Genomic DNA, 25,548 nt, shown 5'->3' on the forward strand with positions numbered 1-25,548 from the left:
AAACAGCTGCATATGCTTAAAAAGACATGAACACACTCACGCCACACAGGCACACCCACAAACAGGCATCCACATTGGGAAAAACAAGACTGAACACTTGCGAGTTTAAAACATACAGGCACTTGGAGTCAGCTGCAAATTCCTGTTATAGATATATCACAGCAAAAACACACATACAAAGGAGCTCATATGCTCTTGTAACCGATGTGAAATGGCTAGCTAGTTAGCAMGGTGCGCGCTAATAGCGTTTCAATCGGTGACGRCACTCGCTCTGAGACCTTGTAGTAGTTGTTCCCTCTGCAGACAAGGGCCGCGGCTTTTATGGAGCGAAGGGTAACGGTGCTTCGTGGGTGTCAGTTGTTGATGTGTGCAGAGGGTCCCTGGTTCGAGCCCAGATAGGGGCGAGAGGGACGAAAGCTATACTGTTACACTCTCAGCCTCAAGAAATTCACTGCACATCAACCATAATGAATGAACTAGTGCCACCTTGTGGTGAAACAGACTTTAATTTTACTTGTACATTTCACTTTCATTCACAGCACTAATTTCTATGATAATATGTTGAGTATGATGTGTGTGAGTTTTAATATAATTATTTTCTTTTTTATTCATGGAGACTTTGTATTTCTACACATTCATTATTAACTTTTGTTTTCGGTTGCATAATGCAAATAATATAGATCTATATCTATCTATTCGTTCCATTTGTCCAACCCAAAATAAATATGAAGAGATGCTGGCTTATGTTATGTGCTCAATGGTRCTGTGATGATTTTTATTACATTTTACTGCACACACTTGCAATTATGAAGGTTTGTTTTTCGACAATAGACACAAATGTTGCTATTGTGTACTGGTCGTTCCACGAAATGAGTCTCTTTTGCATCCCTCTGATATTTTAAGTAGAAATTGTGCACAATATTACATTTTTAAGGAAGCTGTTATATTACAACAAAGTACCCTTTAATATAGAACACGTTTTTATATCAATAAAGAACACTATGCACCCTACCCTGCTGTGACTTCTAGGAAATATTTTAACCCACTTAAACCCAAAAGTTTTCCCCATCTTTGTTAAGCCCTTTACAATGCTTTGACAAAGTAAATTCTGGAGTTTACGTATTTCATATGATTAGTTATTAATTTTAAGGTAAAAAAAACATTCTAAGGTCAACCATGTTATGTGAACTGACTCTCGTTTTAATATGGTGAAACTATTCCTAATTAAATAATTTTTCTAAAAGAACCATTGATCGTTCAGAAAGTATTCAGACCCCTTAACTTTTTCCACATCTTGTTATGCTACATCCGTATTCTAAAATAGATTGAATTGTTTCCCCCCTCATCAACTCTACACACAATACCCCCCATTATGACAAAGCAAAAACAGGTTTAAGTATTTTTTGCTCAAATACAAATGAAATCACATTTACATAAGTGTTCAGACCCTTTACTCAGTACTTTGTTGAAGCACCTTTGGCAGTGATTACAGTCTTGAGTCTTCTTGACACCAGTATTTGGGGAGTTTCTTCCCATTCTTCTCTGTAGATCCTCTCCAAGCTCTGTCAGGTTGGTTGGGGAGCATCGCTGCACAGCTATTTTCAGGTCTCTTCAGAGATGTTCGATGGGGTTCACAGTCCAGCTCTGGCAGGGTCACTCAAGGACATTCGGAGACTTGTCCGAAGCCACTCCTGCGTTGTCTTGGCTGTGTGGCTTCGGTGTGTCCTGTTGGAAAGGTTATCCTTCACCCAGTCTGAAGTCCTGAGCGCTATGGAGCAGGTTTTCATCAAGGATCTGTCTGTACTTTGCTTCGTTCATCGCTTTCCCTCGATCCTGACTAGTCTCCAGTCCCTACTGCTGAAAACATCCCTACAGCATAATGCTGCCACCACCATGCTTCACCGTAGAGAGGGTGCAGGTTTCCTCCAAACGTGATGCTTGGCATTCAGGCCAAAGAGTCAATCTTTGGTTTCATCAGACCAGAGGATCTGGTTTCCTCATGTTTGAGAGTCTTTAGGCAAACTCCAAGCAGGATATCGATGCTCCTTTTATTGAGGAGTGCTTCCACTCTGGCCACTCTACCACAAAAGCCCTGATTGGTGGAGTGCTGCAGAGATGGTTGTCCTTCTGGAAGTTTCTCCCATCGCCACAGAGGCACTCTAGAGCTCTGAATACTTTCCGAATGCACTCTATTCAACTTCTCAGATGTATTCAAATTCAGTTTTCTAAATTCAGATTCAAAACCAGAGACATCATCCTGGGCCCTCATTTGTCAATGTTGCGTGCGAACAGAAATGTTCGTAAAGCATGCGTGCGATCATTTCTAAGCAAAGTGTGGGGATTTATCAATTTGTACTTATACTTGAGAATGTGCGTAAATTTAAGCACACTGAAAAGGGGATTTTCATTTACCATAGCTGGATTTCCCAATGTCCTTGGAGCAATTGACTGCACCCACATCGCAATAAAAGCACAATCAGTGAACGAAATCAACTTCGTCAACAGAAAAGGTTTCCATTCTGTCAATGTGCAGGTCATCTGTGATTCACATTTGGCTTTGTTGCATGTAGTGGCCAAATGGCCAGGTGGGGACACACGATTCCCTTCATTGCGCAGAACAACAGTTCAGTCGGCCTTAACCTCCAGAAGGGAGCTGTTGAGGATGGATGGCTTATGTGGTAAGTGACTGATTTATTTACCATGTTAGACCTCTACTGGGAAACTGAATGTTGTGTTCATAACTGCAGGAGACCGGGGCTACCCATTAAAACATGGCTGATGACTCCCCTCACAAACCCTCAAACAACAAGATGCTAGGTACAACCAAGGCCACGCCGCCACGCACCAGAACAACAGTGGAGCGCACCATAGGCCTGCTGAAAGGGCGTTGGCTGTGCTTGTCTGGGACAGGAGGCATACTGCAATACCAGCCTAGCAAGGCTTGCCTATGAAATTACATCTTCAAATGCCATTACGTGAATGTAATACAATGTGCAAAATCCTTTTGAGGTTTGCTACATTGTCAAGGCTTGCAGTGTGCTCCACAACATTACAATCAAAAATGACATTCCACTGAATGATCCACCCAGACCCGATGAGCCCATGCCTGACGGAGTGTTTCCCACCACCCATAGCTCTGGAACTGAAGACAAGAGTCAACATCATGCAACGGTTTTAGGTATCTGTTCTTACAAATATTGTAATCAAATCGACAAGGAAAACACGTTTATATTGCGCCAGAATTTGTCTCACATGTTTGACACAATCAACAAGTTATTTCAATGGTTGATTTCTCTCTCTCAGGCCGTTGCATACATCCTCCATGTGCTGTTTGAGTCCAATAATTGATGTGTTGATCTCTTGTTGTTTCAGGACCTGTTGTTTCAGCTGAAGCGCTCGCCAAAGCAGACACCCTTCATGTAGGCCTGGGGATGGCTAAGGGGTTCAGGCAAATCACCCACATCTGTGAATATTTCATGTTTTCTTATATATTTATTGTCAAGAAAAAATATTTAGATGTTGTCCATGTTTGAATATGGTTGCGAAAATAAAGTTTGGCTTACCATCAGTTGGTGTGTCTGGTTTTCCTTCAGGGTCTGGGAGAGGGTCCTCAGTATCACCATCAAATGATGCCACACTGAGGTCTCTCCAATTATGCTGCCAATGCGCTGGTCCATAGTAGACAGTGAAGAGTCACTCTGCACTCCTCCTGTTGCACTTCTATCCCTTTTGTGGATCATCATTTTTTGGGGGGCATATGTTTTCAAATCAAACCATTTATATTTAATTTCATTAACTGTTCTGCACTCAGATGAGGCAGAATTTACCACAGCTCTWACCTGCTCCCAAGCATAATTTTTTCTCTTATTTGTCAAGCCATTGCTGYGGGCTCCAAAAAGTATGTCTTGTTTTGCTTCCACTTCGGTGATCAAAAGTTCTATTTCAGCGTCCGAAAAGTTTATTTTCTTTGATTTCTCCATGTTGGCGGACAGAAGTTAGTTACATTTCTTGCAGCTTTAAAGGGAAGGTTTATGACCATAATTGCTCATTTAGGGTGGTTCTTTATATAAATGAGACTTCACGTGCACTAGCAGTGTTTTAGAACGTGTCTGATTTATCAAGGRAAAATACATACAGGTGTGTGTAAATCAAGCGTACGAGCAATTGATAAATACCAACTTTTTTGTACTTGCGAACATTCAAAATTTTCTTCGTACAGGTAATTTAGAAGCTTTTCTACGCAACATTGATAAATGAGGGCCCTGGCACTTTAAACGGTACTTGATAAGCAAGCAGGGTGCAGTCCTTTACATGAACTTCCTGAATTTATCCAAATAGAGTACCACAGTATGAGTCATAATACCCATAAAAACCTAGCGGTCAAACACCGTTCATTTTCCCCATAGTTCCAATTGTTTTTCCACCATTKATTTTTTTCATAGGGATTTTAGAAACACTTAAAATAAGGGCTGTGTTTCGTGTAGACTTAACCTTGTGTGACGTTTTGATAACCGTGTAAATCTCCATAGGACAAGGTGACTTTTATCACTAAATTAGCCTGTATTTAATCCCCCAAAATGAAATGCTAATTAACTACCTACCTGAGAAGGCAGGTAGCCTAGTGGTTAGAGCTTTGAACTAGTAACCTGAAAGGTTGCTAGATCAAATCCTGGAGCTGACAAGGTAAAATTCTGTTGTTCTGCCCTTGAGCAAGGCAGTTAACCCACTGTTCCTAAGCTGTCATTGAAAATAAGAATTTGTTCTTAACTGACTTGCCTAGTAAAATAAAACTGCTCATGTGGCTATTATAAAGAACTACAAATGCCATGATGATATGGATGAGACTGCATAATTGATCTCTAGATTAACTACCATGTAATGAATAAATTGGCAAAAACGTCTTTAAATTGACAATTCTGTGAAGTTTGCAAGTTTTAAATTGATATAATACCTGTTAACAAAGGTGTCAGAGATGATGTGCAGGGATTTGTTGTCTTGCATGATGTCTACTTTTATGCTAARTCGTTTTTCGAATCTGAGAGTAAATAGACAAATATATTGACAAGTCACTTTCTCCCAGAGAGATTTAAATAGTTATCAAAACGTCACACCAGGGTAAGCCTACACAAAATAAAGCCCCTATTTTAAATGTTTCTAAAATCCCTATGAAAAAAATGAATGGTGAAAAAACAATTGGAAACGTTTACCTGTTTGTCCGCTAGGTTTTATGGGTATTTTGACACTTCCAATGTGGGTCTCTATAGGCTTTAGCTAAGTGTGTTAACACTGTCTTTAATCTGTTCTCCTCTACCTTTCCTGGCTGGCAAAGTAGCAGCGCTTGACTTGGGCAGGAGCTCACTAGAGCTGAGTACCAGCATTTCAAATGTTCTACTGCTTGAGCTCCTGTTACTTTTAGAAAATATTAGCTCAAAAGTATTGTGGAGCTTCTGGACCTAAATATAAACAGTACCAACACCCAAATTGAGTACCGGCACCTACCAGAGACACCAGGATGTTGTCTCTGGTTTTCAATCTGAATTCAATGAACTGAATTTGAAATCTAAATGCATCTGAGAAGTTTAATATATTAACTTATATCAACTTGAAATTATAATTTGTAAACCAGGTACACAGACAGTGAATGCAATATCTACAACATTGAAACTGAATATATAAATATTGAATTTTAATATTCAATTAAATMMTATTTTAAAYCTGAATGCAATATTCATTCAATTCYGTTTCAAATCATTAAATACAAGTTCAATTTCTGAATTCAATTTGTGCCTTACAAATACATTTTTTAAATTAAATTTCAAAATACAAAATAAAAAATWATGGAATTCAAATCCAATTTCTGTTGCCACTGAAATTACCCATAAATAAACTACACCCCCGTCACGTTGCCCCATATCCACCAGATGAATTGTTTTATTTATTTTACTAGGCAAGTCAGTTAAGAACCCTCTTAGCGCTAGGTGTCAGAATTTTTATTTATTTTTTATAACGTGCCCAACGTAAATGGACATTTTCTCTGGCCCAGATCGTAGAATATGCATATAATTTACAGATTAGGATAGAAAACACTCCAAAGTTTCCAAAACTGTTCAAAATATTGTCTGTGAGAATAAGAATACTTATTCTGCAAGCGAAATCCTGAGAAAAAGTAACCCAGAATGTATATATATTTTTTTTTAATCTTTGTTCCTGGCCCGTCTAACCTCCATTTTAAAGGGGTATCAACCAGATTCCTTCTCCAATGGCTTCCTCAGGCTGTGACCAGGCTTTAGACATAGTTTCAGGCTTTTATTTTGAAAAATTAACGAGTTTTTTCAAAACTAGTCAGGTGTCCTCGGATATTTCCTGCGGCGGGGAGGAGCTCACCATTTCCTTTTCGCAACCCAAATGGCGTTTTTTTGTGATAAAAGTAATATTTATCGAACAAAAATAACATTTGTTGTGTAACTGGAGTCTCGTGAGTGGAAACACCCGAAGATTATCTTAAGGTAAGCGATTAATTTTATTGCTTCTTACTTTCGTGACCAAGCTAATATAAGGCTAAGCTGTTATAGCATTGAAAGCTACACTCACAAAAGCTTGGATTTCTTTCGCTGTAAAAATATTTTCAAAATCGACACGATAGGTGGATTAACAACAAGCTAAGTTGTGTTTTTGATATATTTCACTTCTTGATTGCATGATTATTAAATATTTTTATTTGTAATATTTTTTATTGAACGTTTGGAAATTTCATCTTCCTTTCCGGACCGGAACGAGGCTGTAGTTTTCTCATCATAAGCGCAACCCAAATGGCGTTTTTTTTTGTGATAAAAAAGTTCATATTATCGAACAAAAATAACATTTGTTGTGTAACTGGGAGTCTCGTGAGTGGAAACGTCCGAAGATTATCTAAGGTAAGCGATTAATTTTATTGTTTTTCTGACTTTCGTGACCATGCTATTTTGGGGCTAGCTGATGTAGCATTGAAAGCTACACTCACAAAAGCTTGGATTTATTTKGCTGTAAAATATATTTTCAAAATCTGACACGATAGGTGGATTAACAACAAGCTCAACTGTGTTTTGGTATATTTCACTTGTGATTGCATGGTTATAAATATTTTTAGTAATATTTTTGATTTTGGAGCCCTGCAATTCAGCGGTTGTTTTGGAAAGTGAACCTGTATTCGGTATCCGTAGCGCAGTGAAGTTTAAGAACAAACTAGGAACAGTGGGTTAGGTGCACGACAGGTGAACGACAGATTTGTACCTTGTCAGCTCGGGGATTTGAACTTGCAACCTTTCGGTTACTAGTCCAACGCTCTAAAGTTTAGAGTCTAAACACTAGGCTACCCTGCCGCCCCAAATTGCGTTTCAGAACGCACGACCACCTAGTGCGTCATCCCTGACGTAGCGTTCGTAATGCTCCTTTGACGTTGAATGACAGCCGCCGGAACGCAAAGAGTTTGCGGCATCTCGTGGACATGAGGCGTTAGTTGTACAGCAGGTCACCATAACAAATACATTAATAAAGCCAGCTATGTCTATCTCTGATAAGTAAAAAAAAACAACAACAAAAACCATCAACCATTATCACTAGCAATCCGATTGCATTTGTATCGTTCCTCGATTTCCCTCGAAAAATCATGTACATTGCGYTGAACGTAGTTTCGTAGTAGGCAAATCAATGGAGGTGTCAARAATTTACAATGTTCCATAGAGAGGTGAAGACATACTATGAAACAAACAGCCAATGCTATGGATGTATCATTTAATTTAACTATCAATGTAAAAGTTGTTCAAAACCTTAATCGATACATTTATTAATGAAATGTGATCCCATATTCTCCATGCGTTTCACCTATACATCAACGTAATGGTAAAGCCCAAAATGCCCGGGTTTCCGCGCGAAAAGACGGCCCGCGCGCCTGAACTGCATATAGCTAGCCGCATTGTTGTTCAGAGAGCTCTGATTTTAGCACATTGTTTTAACGATTCTTTGCTGTCTTTTCTTATTTCGTTTTTTTTAATCTAAACGAATTTTATATTTTAGTGTATCACGCTCACACTTGAAATGCCAGCCAATACTTCCTTGTKTCTGCCGGTGGATGTCAGGAAAAGGTAACGTTACAAGCTAGCGCAAATGTAATGTTGCAGTGCTGTCATGTTCGGCTAGCTAGCTTACAGCACAATGCATTCAGTTCACCCTTTGTCCTGTCAAATAAGCACACATGCATGGCAWGTGGTATTCTTATTCTCACCGCATCACACGATCCACCATTCCATGCACAATACGACGAATTAATTTTGCCACGCTGAAACTAACTAGCATCTTCRACACAGTTTACCTATGCCATGTCTAGCTATTTAACTGTACCAAATATGCTTTGGAATAYATTTGGCGCCAAATAATACATTTTGGCTCATGTCAGCTGTTGCCTCTCACTTCAATATTGGATACATGCATGTTTTTATTTCCTAGTTGGCTAACTAATGTTAACGTTCGCGTTATCGCTCTAACTGTTAGCTTGCTAGCTATCATCGACTATTTGTGAAATGTTATCAACTCAAAACGGCTAGRTATCTACGTTGTCTGTTTACAACATGATAACATTACTCTAGCTGACTTATTTCATTCGATGCTTGGTACAGTAGTTAGGATAGGAATTCAAAACCAAGTCYGGTTCACAATCAAGTGTCCAGCTAATTAGCTAGATATCGTTAACATTTAGCGTTAGCGACCTGCCAACCAGTTGTGCCATGTTGATATGTTGGATTTGACTATGTTCGTGTTTAGGTCATTGTAGCAAGTGGGTAACACTTTTTGTTTTTGTTTACAGACTGGAGGTGTTGGAAAAAGATGAAGTTGGGATCTCAGATGAGGTGAGTGACCTYAACTACCAAGTTGGACATTTGGTTTCGGTTGCTAAAGACTTATTTACGTTTTCTATMTTATTTCATCGTTGACTAATGTCCATAAAGCCGATCATGACTATCCCTATGTGAAGTTGTATTAGTCGTATGTACAAGATACACATGGTATACATCGTCCAACGAAATGCTTACTTGCATGTCACTTGGCAATAAGAAATAATACAAGAGAAGTAAATGGCTCAGAATAAACATTTTTAGCACAAGTATAATACAAGAATGCACAATCTGTAGTTTAATATTTACACCTGTTTTGGGGGTTGCAGGGCAAGTGTTTACATTGTGCATTATTTTGTGTGTGGCATGCAATCGTGTGGATTATTATTTTTACCWTTATTTAACCAGGTAGGCTAGTTGAGAACAAGTTCTCATTTGCAACTGCGACCTGGCCAAGATAAAGCAAAGCAGTTCGACACATACCACAACAGAGTTTACACATGGAATAAACAAACGTACAGTAGAAAGTCTATATACAGTATGTGGAAATGAGGTAGGATAAGGTAATAAATAGGCCGTGGTGGTGAAGTAATTACAATGTAGCAATTAAACACTGGAATGGTAACTGTGCATAATATATATATATATTATACATGCACAACTGTGCAAGTAGAGATACTGGGGTGCAAAGGAGCAAGATAAATATGAGTGCATATGTGTGAGGAGAGCTGCATAGTGTTCAACATTCTGATGGCTTGTAGCTACAAGCCATCTCTGAGCCTGTTGGTATCAGACCTCATGCTCCAATAGTCTTCCTCACAGTAAGCGAGTGAACCGCTTGTGGCTAAGCACTTAAAARAACTTAGATGGGTAGCACCTTCCAAAGCAGGTCTTAAACYAGTTTATTTAACTCATAGGACCTTGTCAAAGAAAAGGTGAAGTTGGTGCAGGACTTCCTGCATGCGGATGCCCAGGACCAGCTCAGCAGCCTGAAAGCCAAGATGAAGAGTTCAGAGATCTCAATGGTGAGTTGTGGCTGCATCCTGTCAATCTAACGAATCCACTCACTCTGGCCCATCACTCACTCCATAGAAATAGTATCTTTGGGTTTGTCCAAAATGGCACCTTATTTCCTATATAGTGCTGTGCTTTTAACCAGGGCCTGCATGTTCCCCTCAGGATGGCTACCTCTCTAAGGTGAAGGCTCTATTGGGACGTGAGCTGTGTGTGGAGAATGGCTCACACGGGGATGTTGTGGAGCAGAACTGCAAGAATGGCAAAACAAATGGCTCTGCAGCAAATGGTGACTCTCACAAGGAAGAGGATGAAGATGGAATCATGGACACCAAAGAGGCTGATGCCATGAAGTCTCCTTCTGCCCCCAAAGGCAAGGGAGGACGGAAGAGCAAGTCAGACTCTGAGCCCAAGAGTGAGTAGGAGTGGCTGGGAACATCAATTTCTAATCTATACAGTATCCCTTACTTTTCTGGGATGTCTRATGCTCTGAAAGATTGGTTCTGATGTCCATCTAATTGTTTGACCAAGCAACTTGTAAAACACCGAACACATTTTAGAGAGAACTGTACATTTTGGGAAATGACTAAGTGTTGAGGCACATGGATGCATGTGCAATGGATTCCAKATCCTTAAATAATAAAACATTGTTTCTTTACTTTTGTCCAGAATCTCCTGGTTCCAGGGTCACAAGAAACTCTGTCTCCGGGAAACAACCGACCATCTTATCAATGTTCTCCAAAGTGTGAGTAGGATCTCATCTGTTTCCCTTAACCTACCTTTCAAGGTCTTATGCATTCTGCTCATGAGTAAACTTTCCTCTTGCTCCCTTGCAGTCAGAAGCGCAAGTCTGATGAGGTGAATGGAGAGGTTACAAATGGAAAAGTGGAAGAGAAGGAGAAAGTAGAGCGGGACACGGAGGAAGAGGTGAGGTGATCTTATTGTCTGGCACCTACCACTCAGACCATGTGATTTACTCTTATTAATCAATGCACCTCCTAATCAGTCCTTTCTGTTGTAGACACAGGAAGAGAAGCGTTTTAAAGTGGAGCCAGACAATAAGTAAGACCTTCCACCTTTTAACCCCTCCCTTCAATTGGCCACACCCTTCCTCCAATTTGCATTGACTGTCTCATCCTCTCTTCTCAGGCCAGTTGCAGAYGACGCCACTAGTGAGAAAATGAAGCCAGTGGCTGCAGCTAAGGTGAGGCCTATTCCTGCACTAACGCTGTTATATAATTTTGGTGCAGAGTTGCCATGTCAGTGTCACTAATGCTCATCTCCTTTTTCAGACTCCACCCCCTAAATGTCCAGACTGCAGGCAGTATCTTGATGACTCGGACCTCAAGTTATTTCAGGGAGATCCTGATAATGCGGTGAGAAACTCAAGAGTAATACTACAGAAAATGTGATACGGTGCTATTTTAACGTGTCATTGGGGCCAGCTGGATATTTGTTGAATGATGACTTGCACTAAATAGGATTTTATAGAGTAAAACAATATGGATCTATTCTAGTTGTCATTCTGGTAGCACAATCAATGAAACAATGACTTTTCTTGCTTATGTTTGTATACTTACAGCTGGATGAGCCAGAAATGTTAACAGACGAGCGCCTTTCTCTGTTTGACTCAAACGAAGACGGCTTTGAGAACTARGAAGAACTACCCCAGCACAAGATTACCAACTTCTGGTGAGTGGTCCCTTCATGCTGTCCCATCGAAATTGTATACAGCTTCAGCTTTTTAGTGCGTGTTTTTTGCGGTCACCTTGGTAAAAGTGAACTGTTCTTTTTTGCAGTGTTTATGACAAGCGTGGCCACCTGTGTCCATTCGACTCTGGGCTCATTGAGAAGAACGTTGAGCTGTACTTCAGCTGTGCAGTCAAGCCCATCTATGATGACAACCCCTGCATGGATGGTATGGCCCTGGCCTTTTTCACACTAACTGTTTATATACTTGTTTTCCTCCAACCATTCTAAATCAACTATCTTTACTAAACCATTTTATGTGAGGTATACTTGAGTGGTGTACATCTGGCTAACTACTGTACTGCTATTCTTCTAGGTGGGGTTCCTGCCAAAAAGCTTGGTCCCATCAACGCCTGGTGGATCACTGGTTTTGACGGAGGAGAGAAGGCCTTAATTGGATTCACTACAGGTAATCTCATCAAGAGTTTCCTTTAGGTTTAAGTGGATTGGATGTTAAAACATTAGCCTAATGCCTATACTCATGGTGTATATAGTGACTCTGACCTATAACTGATGACGTCTTCTATATCTCCAGCCTTTGCTGACTACATCCTGATGGATCCCAGGGAGGAGTACGCTCCCATCTTTGCCGTGATGCAGGAGAAGATCTACATGAGCAAGATGGTGGTGGAGTTCCTGCAGAAGAACCCTGACGTCAGCTATGAGGACCTCCTCAACAAGATCGAGGTGAACTACAAATGTTTGGTGTAGACACTTGACCAGGGTCGTGTTCATTAGTGCCAAATGTTTCAAAATGATGCAACTAAAGTTTATTAGATAAATGCAGGTCGTTTTTTGTTGTCTAATGAACATGGCCCAAATCTTCACACATGACAACATCGGCTTTAGCACTGACTTGACTCGCCCGCTCTTCTCTTTGCTTCTAAGACCACAGTGCCTCCTGCTGGGCTGAACTTCAACCGCTTCACAGAGGACACGCTGCTGCGCCACGCCCAGTTCGTGGTGGAGCAGGTGGAGAGCTACGACGAGGCCGGGGACTCTGACGAGCAGCCCATCATCGTCACCCCCTGCATGAGGGACCTGATCAAGCTGGCTGGGGTCACCCTGGGAAAGAGGTAATGATAGGACCTGGTATTYTCTGATGTTGCAACAGACTTGCCATTAGAAGCACAACCCCCCCTGTCCTTTCCCTGTAGTGCTGTCTGCTTCTCACTCGGCTGTGTTGCTGGAAGAGAATCATAACTCTGTGTGAAGTTAAAATGGCAGACTTGTCTGTCAGTAGCTGGATTGAAGATGCAATTCAGTCTAATTTGGCTGTGGTTCATTTTATGTTGAAACCGTAAAGCTAAAGGTCCAGCCATCAGAGCTGTGTATGGTCACATGCTGATTTGTGTTGTGGGACAATAAGGGGGTCATYTTTGTCTCCCTGCTGTCTGTTCCCTCTGATCCCTGGTGTTTAACACTCCTCTTGACATTCCCTAATGCAGCATGCTGTTGTACTGGTAGGTATTCTACAGCCCTTCGGTCTGAYTATATCCATGGCTTGTTTGGTGTGCATTGCAAAAAATGTGTTGTCATAGAGCAATTTGGTGAACTGTATAGCTCATCCCAATTTGTGCTGTTTGTCATAAAATAAATCTGCTGCATGCCTACTAAAAGCATGGCTGCTTTGGCTGTCGAGAGCTTGAACACAGCATTACTACATTTGCAATCAATTGTTATAATAATATTAGTACATTGGGCCAACACCCAACCACCTGCTTCTTTCCCTTCGTAGGAGAGCTGCTAGAAGACAGGCCATCCGCCATCCCACCAAGATTGAGAAGGACAGRAAAGGAGGGCCCACTAGAGCGACTACCACCAAGCTGGTCTACAAGATCTTTGACACRTTCTTCTCTGACCAGATTGATCAGAATGAGAAGGATGGCGGAATCAAACGCCAGCGCTGTGGTGTCTGTGAGGTAACTTACTAAGTGCCAATCTGAGTTTGGAGGAGCCTTATTTAATTGCACTTTGAATAAGTACAAACCTTCTGCCAAGTGAACTAGCTAAACCCTTATGCAACTAATTGGAACAGTCTTCCGTTCATAATTGAAGCATGTAGCACTCTAGAATARWTTTTTTTATTTAACTAGGCAAGTCCGTTAAGAACAACAAATTCTTATTTGCAATGACGGCCTACCAAAAGGCCTCCTGCGGGGACGGGGGCCTGGGATTAAAAATATAGGAKAAAACACACATCACGACAAGAGACAACACTACATAAAGAGACTTAACATCCGGTGAAATTGCAGAGTGCAAAATTCAAACTACAGAATTATAAATATTTAACTTTCATAAAATCACAAGTGTAATACATCAAAATAAAGCTTTACTTCTTCTTGTTAATCCAGCCGTTGTGTCAGATTTCAAAAAGGCTTTACGGCGAAAGCACACCATGCGATTATCTGAGGACAGCGCCCCGCATGCAAAAGCATGAAAAACATATTTCAACCAGGCAGGTGCGCCACGAAAGTCAGAAATAGCGATATAATAAATGCCTTAACTTGGATCTTCTGTTGGCACTCCAAGGTCCCAGATACATCACAAATGGTCCTTTTGTTCGATAATGTCCTTTATATCCATAACTCAGTTTAGCTGGCGTGCTTCAGTCAATAATCCACCCAGTTTCCCTCCAAAATGCATACAAAATGAATCCCAAACGTTACTAGTAAACTTTTCCAAACAAGTCAAACAACGTTTATAGTCAAACCTTAGGTACCTTAATACGTAAATAAACTATACAATTTAAGACAGAATCGTTATTGTCTTTACCGGAGAAAAATACCAAAGAATGCGCTCTCTTCCACGCGCTTGGAAACACTACAGCCAAAATGGGAGCCACCTACAATTTCTGGCTAATTTTTCCAAAAACCAGCATGAAACTTTCTAAAGACTGACATCTAGTGGAAGCCCTAGGAACTGCAATCTGGGAGGATTTTGCCTTATAATAAAAGTGACAGCTGTTTTATGGCTGCAGTCCCGGTAACGGGACCGATATGACAACAGCCAGTCCAAGTGCAGGGCGCCAAATTCAAAAACCAGAAATCTCATAATTAAAATTCCTCAGACATTCATGTGTTTTATATCATTTTAAAGGTAATCTTGTTGTTAATCCCACAAGTGTCCGAATTCAAATAGGCTTTTCAGCYAAAGCACCACAAACGATTATGTTAGGTCACCACCAACTCACAGAAAAATTCAGCCATTTTTCCAGCCAAAGAGAGGAGCCACAAATAGAGGTAAAATTAATCACTAACCTTTGATCTTCATCAGATGACACTCATAGTACTTCATGTTACACAATACATGCATGTTTTGTTTGATAAAGTTCATATTTATATAAAAAAATCTGAGTTTACATTGGCGCATTACATTCACTAGTTCCAAAAACATCCAGTGATAGTGCATAGCCACATCGTTTCAACAGAAATACTCATCATAAATGTAGATGATAATACAAGTTATACACATGGAATTATAGATATACCTCTCCTTAATGCAACCGCTGTGTCAGATTTCAAAAGAACTTTACGGAAAAAGCAAACCATGCAATAATCTGAGACGGAGCTCAGAACGAGTCGAATTAGCCGCCATGTTGGAGTCAACAGAAACCAGAAAATACATGATAAATGTTTCCTTTGATGAACTTCATCAGAATGCAGTCCTAGGAATCCCAGGTCCACAATAAATGCTTGATTTTGTTCGATAATGTCCYTTATTTATGTCCAATTAGCTACTTTGGTTAGCGCGTTTGGTAAACAATTCCAAAGTCACAAAGCGTGTCCACTATAACGTGGCGAAATGTCCAAAAGTTCCGTAACAGTCAGAAACATGTCAAACGATGTATTGAATCAATCTTAAGAATGTTGTTAACATCTTGAATAACGTTCCAACTGGAGAATTACATTGACTTCAGTTGAGCGACGGAACGGAGCTGCCTCTCACGTGAACGCGCGTGTTCAATGCGTGGTCACCTCATGGCAGTGGTGAATCATTCCTGTCTCCTTCGGCCCCCCTTCACATTAGTGATCAGACAACGTTCTATTGACTGTTGACATCTAGTGGAAGCCGTAGGAAGTGAACTCATCCATATCTCGCTGTAATTTCAATGGGAGTTTGTTTGAAAATCTACCAGCCTCAGAAAYAAATTCAAACAGGAAGTGGAACTTCTCAGGTTTTTGCCTGCCATATGAGTTCTGTTATACTCACAGACATAATTCAAAGAGTTTTAGAAACTTCAGAGTGTTTTCTATCCAATACTAATAATAATATGCATATATTAGAAACTATGACTGAGGAGCAGGCCGTTTACTCTGGGCACCTCTGTGCACCTTTCATCCAAGCTACTCAATACTGCCCCTGCAGCCATAAGAAGTTTAACAGTGGTAGGCAGAATTTTTTTTTTGGGGGGGGGGTGGTTTGTCCTCGGGGTTTCGCCTGCCATATCAGTTCTGTTAWACTCAGACATTATTTTAACAGTTTTAGAAACTTTTGAGTTTTCTATCCAAATCTACCAATTATATGCATATCCTAGCTTCTGGGCCTGAGTAACAGGCAGTTTACTTTGGGCACGCTTTCGTCCGGACGTGAAAATACTGCCCCCACCCAAGAGAGGTTAAGACGACACAGCATGGCAGCAACACATGGTACAAACATTGGGAACGGGTGTTGTATGTGGAGGACGAGGGATGCAGTAGATATCTCAGATAGGGGGGAGTGAGGCCTGAGAGGGTTTTATAAATAAGCATTCTTGCGATGGGTATACAGAGATGACCAGTTTAGAGTATAGAGTGCAGTGATGTGTCCTATAAGGAGCATTGGTGGCAAATCTGATGGTAGAATGGTAAAGAACATCTAGCCGCTCAAGAGCACCCTTACCTGCCGCTCTCTAAATTACATCTCTGTATTCTAGCATGGTCGTCTGGGTTAGTTTGGTAGCTGGGGTGAAAGAGGAGCGACTATGATAGAGGAAACCAAGTCTAGATGTAACTTTAGGCTGCAGCTTTGGTATGAAATGCCCTAGTTTAAAACACATGTTCTCATTCTGTCTCCAGGTTTGCCTAGTTCCAGACTGTGGCAAGTGTTCAGCCTGCAAGGACATGATCAAGTTCGGGGGTAGTGGTCGCAGCAAGCAGGCTTGCCAGAAGAGGAGGTAAGTTAGCTGGTCTTTAGTGCCCCTCTCCCCCTTAGCTGCCGAGATAAATGGTTCCTGCCATGGCTGTAACTGAACACTCATACCATTTTGTTCCAGGACACTTCCTTCCCATGAGCTCATTCTGGAAAAACGCTAAACAGTTCTGAGACTCTTAAAACTAACTCCAGACTCTCTTTTAAAAAATTAAACTGCCACTAAGTGTGAACTGGGCCATGGGGTGGAACTGGAAATGGGGCTYTGCTAGCCAGCTAATGAACATCTTCACAGCCCTTTATTTCAAATTGGGTGCTTATGTTGTAGGTATGGTGGCTTGAACTCATTGGCTAACTTATCATTGGCTCCCTTATCAATGTAATTTCCCCACCAGATGCCCCAACCTGGCAGTAAAGGAGGCTGAGGATGATGAGAACATAGAGGAGGAAGAGTTGTTGCCTGTAAAGCCCCCTTCAAAGAAGGTGTCCAAGGCCAAGACTAAGAAGCAGAGCAATGGCAAGCTGACCTGGGTTGGAGACTCTATCAAAGTATGTACTCCTTAGTGTTGAAGTTCTTAACCTCAAACTGATCAAAATATCCCTTAGTACACCAGACTTGTAATATCAAAAATGTGTATGTAATTTCACTGACTTGCTGCAATGCAAACAGCTCTTGGGATAAAGGTTCTCTCCTCTCCCTCCTGTGTTCAGACTGCGGGGAAGAAGCAGTACTACATGAAGGTGTGTATGGACAATGAGGTGCTGGAGGTGGGAGACTGTGTTTCTGTCAGCTCAGATGACCCATCAATCCTACTCTACCTGGCCAGGTAGGTCCTATAACATTTTAAGAATCTTGACTTAGCCTTTTCTATTGGTTTCTGTCTGGGTTAGGTGTTGACTGTCTTGGGTCTCCAGGATCACATCCCTGTGGGAGGATAACAATGGGAAGTGGTTCCATGCCCACTGGTTCTGCCGCGGTACAGATACTGTGCTGGGGGAGTCCTCTGACCCTCTCGAGTTGTTCCTGGTCGAGGACTGTGAAGACATGCAGCTGAGCTTCGTAGAGGGKAAGGTCAARGTCATGTACAAGGCCCCCTCAGACAGCTGGTTCATGGAGGTAAGAATTRYTTGGCTTTATCGCTCTTTAAGCYGAGTCGCTAGCCTGGTCCCAGATCTGTGCGCGCTGTCTTTCCAACTCCTACAGTCATTGCCATGCCAATTGTCTATACAGCTACTACTCAATGCACCTCATCACTGATGTATTTTGTACCACTGTGTTTTCAGGGTGGCATGGTAGAGGACATCAAGGTGATTGACGATGACAATGGGAAGAATTTCTTCTACCAGCTGTGGTATGAAGGAGACTGTGCCCGCTTTGAGACCCCGCCCACCTTCACACCCCAAGAGGACTGCAAGTACAAGTGAGTCATAATTGACTTTTGACAGCCCTATCAGTGCTTTAKGTACTTACATTTGGAGCTCTGAAAATCTAGTACTGGAATACCATAAAGCTGACATTTCCTCAGTGTGGTTCTTGAAAAGTCATTTTGAAATTTGTTGTAGCCAAGGTTTTTTAAATCTCTTCTGCTCCAATGATTTCATTTCTGATCAGTTTGTGATGTAGACTTTCATTTCTTTCCTACAGTTTCAATTGACTGGTGTTGCGGTAAAACCATGTACGGTTATTATGACATCAAATGTTGTCTTGAACTTGGCTTGCCATACAAAGGGACATTTTGGGTGTTTTTTATGTTTGAGAAACATGATACAAAACCCTACATCTCAAATGGCAAAATGTTGAATTCCAATGCATAGTACCTTTGGAAAGGCTTGTCAAGTGGTAATGCTGTTTTTCTTCTATACTGCAATTCAATACAAATTGAGGTCTTCAAATTACAATTCAGTGCTTGACAGTCGTTGAATTTTACTTAGCAATGTCTATGAACCTTTTAAGTGTGACATTTTGATAGGAGGATTAGTAAGTTGGTCTTGGGTTACTGTGTCCCCTGTATTTCAGCTTCTGTGCCAGCTGTAGTAGGGCAGAGGAGAGGGAAGAGCAGGAGACACCTCGGGTGTTTGAACCCATAAAGGACGAGGACCACGACTCCAAGGCCTTATATGCTCTGGCCTGCCTGAAGGGAGAGCAGTTCAGGGTGGGAGACAGCTGCTACCTGCCCCCCGACGCATACAACTTCAGGTGAGTGGAACATCCAGGAATACTGATGCTTATACACGGCATTGTTGAAGACTTGTTTCTGATTGGTAAGCTAGGTTTGGTTTGCTGAACTAGCCAGTCTGTTTTGGTCACCAAGGCAACTAATGTAGTGATCTTGTAAACTTGCTATCTACTTCAGTGGATGTTGAAAACATTTCTAGTGGTAAATGTGTTCAATTATAGCCTTGGTATAAAAGGCATAATCAACTCTGGACTCTAAGCATTCTCTGGAAAATAATGCAACTCCATGGCATTTTAGTTCAGCTCCGCTAGCACATCGTGGAACACYTTCCACGTGCATGATTTTCATAGGATGCAAAGCCCCTCGTTGATTCTCTTGCATCAGTGGTATTCAAAGTTGGTGTCGTGGGGTAATTGCGGTGGGGTCGCAACAACACAAATTAAGAGTACATGTTATTGTATGGGACAGTAGACAAATGTTTTTGGGAAAGATCTGTTAAGGGATAAATCTAATGAATTGAAGATCATTTGATGTAAATCTAATTGTATTGATTTGGAGGGGTGGGTCCCAAGAGATTCTGGTGCAAAAATGGGGTCCCTGCTGAAAGTTTRAATACCACTGCCTTACATAGGCATGGTCTCCATTGGGGACAACTAGGCAAATCCTAGTGTTGGCAAATTCAACATCAGCTTTTTCAAATATATTTTATCTCCCCTTACATTAACATTATTTTCTTTTGTGCTCAGTGTGAAGGCAGCCAGTCCAGTGAAGCGTCCTCACAGGAAGGAGGACGTGGATGAGGAGTTGTACCCAGAGTACTACAGGAAGCATTCAGACTACATCAAGGGCTCCAACCTGGATGCCCCTGAGCCCTTCAGAGTGGGACGCATCAAGGAGATCTTCTGCCACAGACGCAGCAACGGGAAGGCTGACGTGTCTGAAGTCAAACTGCGCTTGTACAAGTTCTACAGGTGAGCACCCAAGTCAAATGTCATGGTAGAACTGCAAAGAAGGACCCCTTGGATCCATGCCAAATTTAGTAACTTTTGTACAATGAGAATTTTGGCCTGAAATGCATCTTCACTGTAAGGGATGTGAACTGGTGCCAATATCTGCATGTCTGTATTCTGTGGTTTTACTGTACTCTTAATGTTCACCCTCTGTCAGGCCTGAGAACACTCACAAGGGGGCGAAGGCAGGTTACCACACAGACATCAACCAGCTGTACTGGAGTGACGAGGAAGTGACAGTCAACATGTCAGCGGTGCTGGGCCGGTGTCGTGTGGAGTACGGAGAGGACCTGAATGAGACCGTTCAGGACTTCTCCTCAGGTGGACCTGACCGATTCTACTTCCTTGAGGTGAGGCTGGACTAGATGAGAAGCAACTTTAACTTCCCATATTATTATTATTGCATGCTAAGTAGCTGAGATGCTCGTTCGAGGAAGTTTGCTCAAGATGGTAATATCGGTCGCCTTCTAACCCAAAGGCTTATAATGCCAAGTCCAAGAGCTTTGAGGACCCACCCAACCATGCCCGCTCTGCTGTGAACAAGGGCAAGGGCAAGGGGAAAGGGAAGGGCAAAGGTAACTACTCTCCTCTGTGGTACTTATTGCCAGTCACATAGTTCTCTCCTTTTGAAATGTCCTCTTGCCTATTAGAGGTTTAGGCTTGTCATGAGGCTTCTCCGACTACTGTTGTAACTGTGGCTCCAAACCCCCMGCCCTCCAGGTAAAGGCAAAGGGAAGTCGTCTTCTGCTCAGGAGCCTCCAGACCAGGAGCCTCAGGACCCCAAGGTGCCCAAGCTGCGTACCTTGGACGTGTTCTCTGGCTGCGGTGGGCTCTCTGAAGGCTTCCACCAAGCTGGTTAGTAGTTTCTTCACTTCAATAGCTTGGGAAATGTCTACGTTGTGGGTGACCACGAGGGAACTTTTTTAATATACAGGTAGAATCTCTTACAAAAGTGAAGTTAAGTGTTTGTCAGGCCACATAGTGACTGCAATTTGTTGTTGCTTCTACCTGTCAGGTATCGCTGAGACTCTGTGGGCCATCGAGATGTGGGACCCAGCAGCCCAGGCATTCAGACTGAACAACCCGGGCACCACAGTRTTTACAGAGGACTGCAATGTGCTGCTAAAGCTGGTGATGTCTGGAGAGAAGACTAACTCCCTGGGCCAGCGGCTGCCCCAGAAGGGAGACGTGGAGATGCTGTGTGGAGGCCCTCCCTGTCAAGGCTTCAGCGGCATGAACCGCTTCAACTCCAGAACCTACTCCAAATTCAAAAACTCTCTGGTGGTGTCTTATCTCAGGTCAGTTAACGGGATTTCAGCCGTAAGAAGTTAACGGGATCGATTTGACAACAGACAGTGAAAGTGCAGGGCGCCAAATTCAAACATCTCATAATTAAAATTCCTCAAACATACAAGTATTATACACCATTTTAAAGATAAACTTGTTGTTAATCCCACCACAGTGTCCGATTTCAAAAAGGCTTCACGARGAAAGCACACCATCTGATTATGTTAGTTCAGCGCCTAGTCACAGAAAAACACAGCCATTTTCCAGCCAAAGAGGAGTCACAAAAAGCAGAAATAGAGAAAATGAATCACTAACCTTTGATTTTCATCAGATGGAACTCATAGGACTTCATGTTACACAATACATCTATGTTTTGTTTGATAAAGTTCATATTTATACCCAAAAATATCAGTTTACATTGGCGTGTTATGTTTTGCCTCCAAAACATCCGGTGATTTTGCAGAGAGCCACATCAATTTACAGGAATACTCATCATYAATGTTGATGAAAATACAAGTGTTATGCATGGAATTAAAGATATACTTCTCCTTAATGCAACCGCTGTCAGATTTCAAAAAAGCTTTATGGCAAAAGCACACCATGCAATAATCTGAGTACAGCGCCCAGGCACCAAAACAAGCCATACAGATACCCGCCATGTTGTGGAGTCAACAAAAGTCAGAAATAGCATTATAAATATTCACTTTGATGATCTTCATCAAAATGCACTRCCAGGAATCCCAGTTCCACAAATGTTCGATAAAGTCCATTTATGTCCAAATACCTCCTTTTCGTTCGCGTTTAGTCCAGTAATCCAAATGCAAAACGCGCGAGCACTAAGAACTTTTGACTTTGTCTAGACTATTACAGTTCGTAGAAACATGTCAAATGATGTATAGAATCAATCTTTAGGATGTTTTTATCAAATTTTTAAGAATCTTTCAACCGGACAATTCCTTTGTCTTTAGAAATGAAAAGGAACAGAGATCTCTCTCACGGCCGCGCGCCTGACTTAGCTCATGGCATTCTGCCAGACCCCTTAGTCAAACAGCTCTTATTCGCTCCCCCTTCACAGTAGAAGCCTGAAACAAGGCTCTAAAGACGGTTGACATCTAGTGGAAGCCTTAGGAAGTGCAATCGGACCAAATTTATACTATCTTGGATAGGCAAAGACTTGAACCTACAAACCTCAGATTTCCAACTTCCTGGTTGGATTTTTTCTCAGGTTTTTGCATGCCGTATGAGTTCTGTTATACTCACAGACATCATTCAAACATTTTTAGAAACTTCAGTGTGTTTTCTATCCAAATCTACTAATATGCATATCTTAACTTCTGGGCCTGAGTAGCAGGCCGTTTACTCTGGGCACGCTTTTCATCCGAARGTGAAAATAGCGCCCCGAGCCATAAGAAGTTAAACAAATTTTCCCGTTTACATATAAAAGTATATGTATGGATATATATATATATTATTGATCTGTCCAAGTACAGAAGCTTGTTTAGGTGGTTGCTGTGTAGTTATATACTTTCCCCCTAACGTGTATTCTATTATAGTTACTGCGACTACTACAGACCCAAATTCTTCCTGCTTGAGAACGTGAGGAACTTTGTCTCCTTCAAAAGCTCCATGGTCTTGAAACTGACTCTGCGCTGTCTTGTCCGTATGGGCTATCAGTGCACATTCGGAGTCCTTCAGGTGAGTTATTAGTTAACTTAAGCTGGCATTTTTCTTTCTGATTGACAAATCCAATAGTCTGCAGTATTACGCAATGTTAGTTTAGTTATGGTGCTACATGTTGTGAAAGTCATTAATGGGATATGCTTAAGCCTGACCTCTGCTGTCCACTCTTCCCAGGCTGGGCAGTACGGCGTGGCTCAGACGCGGCGCAGGGCCATCATCCTGGCGGCCGCGCCTGGGGAGAAGCTTCCTCGCTACCCAGAGCCCCTGCATGTGTTCGCTCCCCGGGCATGCTCTCTCAACGTGGTGGTGGACGACAAGAAATATTTCAGCAACGTCACACGGTAACCAGCCACCAGTCAATGTAAAAGCGTGTGGTTGAATAGCTTGTGATGTGAAGGATAAGGGTTGTCTAGTTTCTGATTGTTCCTTCCTGTTTCAGAGGTAATGGCGGTGTGTACAGGACCATCACAGTRAGGGACACCATGTCTGACCTGCCAGAGATCCGCAACGGAGCGTCTGCTCTGGAGATCTCCTACAACGGAGAGCCCCAGTCCTGGTTCCAGAGGKAGATCAGAGGCACACAGTACCAGCCCATCCTCAAAGACCACATCTGCAAGGTACAGCTGCTGCCTCATAGTTACAATCACCTGGTGGCTCAGCAGTAACTTGTTAGAGCAGCCAAAGGTGTGGCTCGGTCTTTGGAGTCTCTTGGATAATTTAGTCAGCTATTAAGACTTCAGTGCAGCTTAGGGAAAAGCTGTTTTGGTTTTTACAGAAGCAGAGTACCACACTTGGAGAGCAGATTTGTTGTGCCTCTAATGCTTGCTACATTGGTTGAATTCATGGTGCGTGGTGACTGTCTACGTGGGTGTATCAAAACGGGAATGGATCATCTCTGAAGTAGAACTAGGAGTAAAAAATCGTTGCTTCTCAAATGGAATTATGCAATGCCCCATAGATGCAATGAGAACTGTCACAAGGATGGGTGGACAATGGCTTTCCCTGACACAAACTAAGCCACTCTTTGGTTCCCAGGACTTGAGTGCGCTTGTAGCGGCCCGTATGAGGCACATCCCCCTGGCGCCTGGCTCTGACTGGAGGGACCTGCCCAACATGGAGGTCCGGCTGAGAGACGGGACCTCATCCAAGAAGCTCCGCTACACCCACCCAGACAAGAAGAATGGCCGCAGCAGCTCTGGAGCACTGAGGGGCGTTTGTACTTGTTCAGGAGGTACTCACTTTTATATGGATATTTAGGCCATACAAATGTTATTAAATGCTTAATGGATTTTCATTTATTTTTTTATACAATAGCAACCTAATCAGTTAAGCCTCTTGGCTAAAACAGTGGGTGCTTGGAGTGTTCATGACTCTGACAAATAGTCTTAAGCTGTTCATTTTTATAGCACTTTTTCAGGTCAGATGGCCAATGTAGTTTGGATGGCAAATCCAAGGGGTTGTTGTAATGCTGTCTGTAGACATGTTCTGATTGCCATCCTGTCCTCTAGGGGTGCCCTGTGACCCTGCTGACAGGCAGTTCAACACTCTGATCCCCTGGTGTTTGCCTCACACGGGGAACCGCCACAACCACTGGGCCGGCCTCTACGGCAGGCTGGAGTGGGACGGCTTCTTCAGCACCACCGTTACCAACCCTGAGCCCATGGGCAAGCAGGTAAAATCTAATACTGTACCAGTTCTAGCAGAATTGATGAATGGCTAGGAACATTTCACCTCAGGACACAGCCATGTAATAACATGTACAGTGGTTGTAAATACTAGTCTACAGAAATGTATTGGGGTCCCGCTCCTGCAGAGCTGTAATGTTGGATGCTTTGGGTACTAAATGTCCTGTCATGTTTCAGGGTCGTGTCCTGCATCCAGAGCAGCACCGAGTGGTCAGTGTGAGGGAGTGTGCTCGCTCTCAGGGCTTCCCTGATACCTACCGCTTCTTCGGAAATGTTCTGGACAAACACAGACAGGTTTTGGATGTGGTCTCTCTGTTCTCCATCAGGAATTTAATCCCCTCCCAGAAAATGCCTTTGAGTGACACTGTTTGTTCCCCCCCTCCCAGGTTGGCAATGCTGTTCCTCCWCCACTCTCCAYAGCCATTGGACTAGAGGTCAAGAAGTGTGTCCTAGAGCGAATCAAGGAGAATGGCAATACAAAAGAGAATGAGAAAGGTTAGGCCTGCTCAAAGTGCATCCTGTAGTAGTTACCACTGCTCATTTGGGCATTTTGATGAATTACTGATAGTGGCTTTAATGTGGGTGGGAAGCATGTCATCAGTATCCATACTATGTCATTTTCCTCCCTCAGAGAACGGGAAGCAGGAAGAGAACCTCAAGCAGGAGTCGATGGTGTCGGGCTAGTGCCTGGCCCTATCTCAATCCCCTTTCCACTGAGAATCAAATTCCCTGGAGATCCTGAAGCCCACTAAGCCACAGGAGATCCTCATATTTTTTAAATGAGCTGGCCAGTCTGCAGTACCATTCCATGTTTATGATTGTCTAAATGTGATTTTAACTGTGTATTTGCAAATATCTGCTTGGAAAGTGAATCGTATGTAGTTTTTATATGTTGTAATATTTCAAATAAAGCTCTTAAATGGCAGTTCCTCCTCCTTGTAACCTTCTT

The 25,548-nt window shown here is 42.3% G+C and overlaps 1 protein-coding gene and 1 long non-coding RNA gene across 6 annotated transcripts; one reads left to right on the forward strand and one right to left on the reverse strand.

The window, feature by feature from the left end:
- Window positions 1-3,114: 3,114 nt before the first annotated feature.
- Window positions 3,115-3,937, reverse strand: LOC112071166 (uncharacterized). 2 transcript variants are annotated; one of them, XR_002894027.2, is made up of 3 exons: window positions 3,840-3,937; window positions 3,564-3,726; window positions 3,115-3,435 (listed from the first exon to the last, which is right to left on the reverse strand). It is a non-coding gene; the product is annotated as an uncharacterized lncRNA (long non-coding RNA). The 2 variants fall into 2 exon arrangements; XR_002894028.2 differs by having other exon boundaries at window positions 3,115-3,463.
- Window positions 3,938-7,887: 3,950 nt separating this feature from the next.
- Window positions 7,888-25,524, forward strand: LOC112071159 (DNA (cytosine-5)-methyltransferase 1-like). 4 transcript variants are annotated; one of them, XM_024138623.2, is given in 35 exon segments: window positions 7,888-8,120; window positions 8,840-8,882; window positions 9,785-9,892; window positions 10,047-10,296; window positions 10,551-10,626; window positions 10,718-10,808; window positions 10,903-10,943; window positions 11,031-11,085; window positions 11,174-11,257; window positions 11,464-11,573; window positions 11,681-11,799; window positions 11,947-12,039; window positions 12,166-12,317; window positions 12,519-12,706; window positions 13,079-13,093; window positions 13,369-13,552; window positions 16,688-16,785; window positions 17,156-17,309; window positions 17,472-17,587; window positions 17,676-17,877; window positions 18,045-18,181; window positions 18,778-18,957; window positions 19,684-19,908; window positions 20,105-20,297; window positions 20,426-20,522; window positions 20,668-20,802; window positions 20,963-21,245; window positions 22,788-22,929; window positions 23,089-23,255; window positions 23,354-23,531; window positions 23,950-24,145; window positions 24,423-24,586; window positions 24,777-24,893; window positions 24,986-25,094; window positions 25,231-25,524. In XM_024138623.2, coding segments are annotated over 35 exon segments (4,602 nt in total). In that variant the 5' UTR covers window positions 7,888-8,073; the 3' UTR covers window positions 25,284-25,524.
- The last annotated feature ends 24 nt before the right edge of the window (window positions 25,525-25,548 follow it).

This window comes from Salvelinus sp. IW2-2015, unplaced genomic scaffold (assembly GCF_002910315.2).
Source record: "Salvelinus sp. IW2-2015 unplaced genomic scaffold, ASM291031v2 Un_scaffold1536, whole genome shotgun sequence".
In the NCBI taxonomy this organism is placed as follows: Eukaryota; Metazoa; Chordata; class Actinopteri; order Salmoniformes; family Salmonidae; genus Salvelinus; species Salvelinus sp. IW2-2015.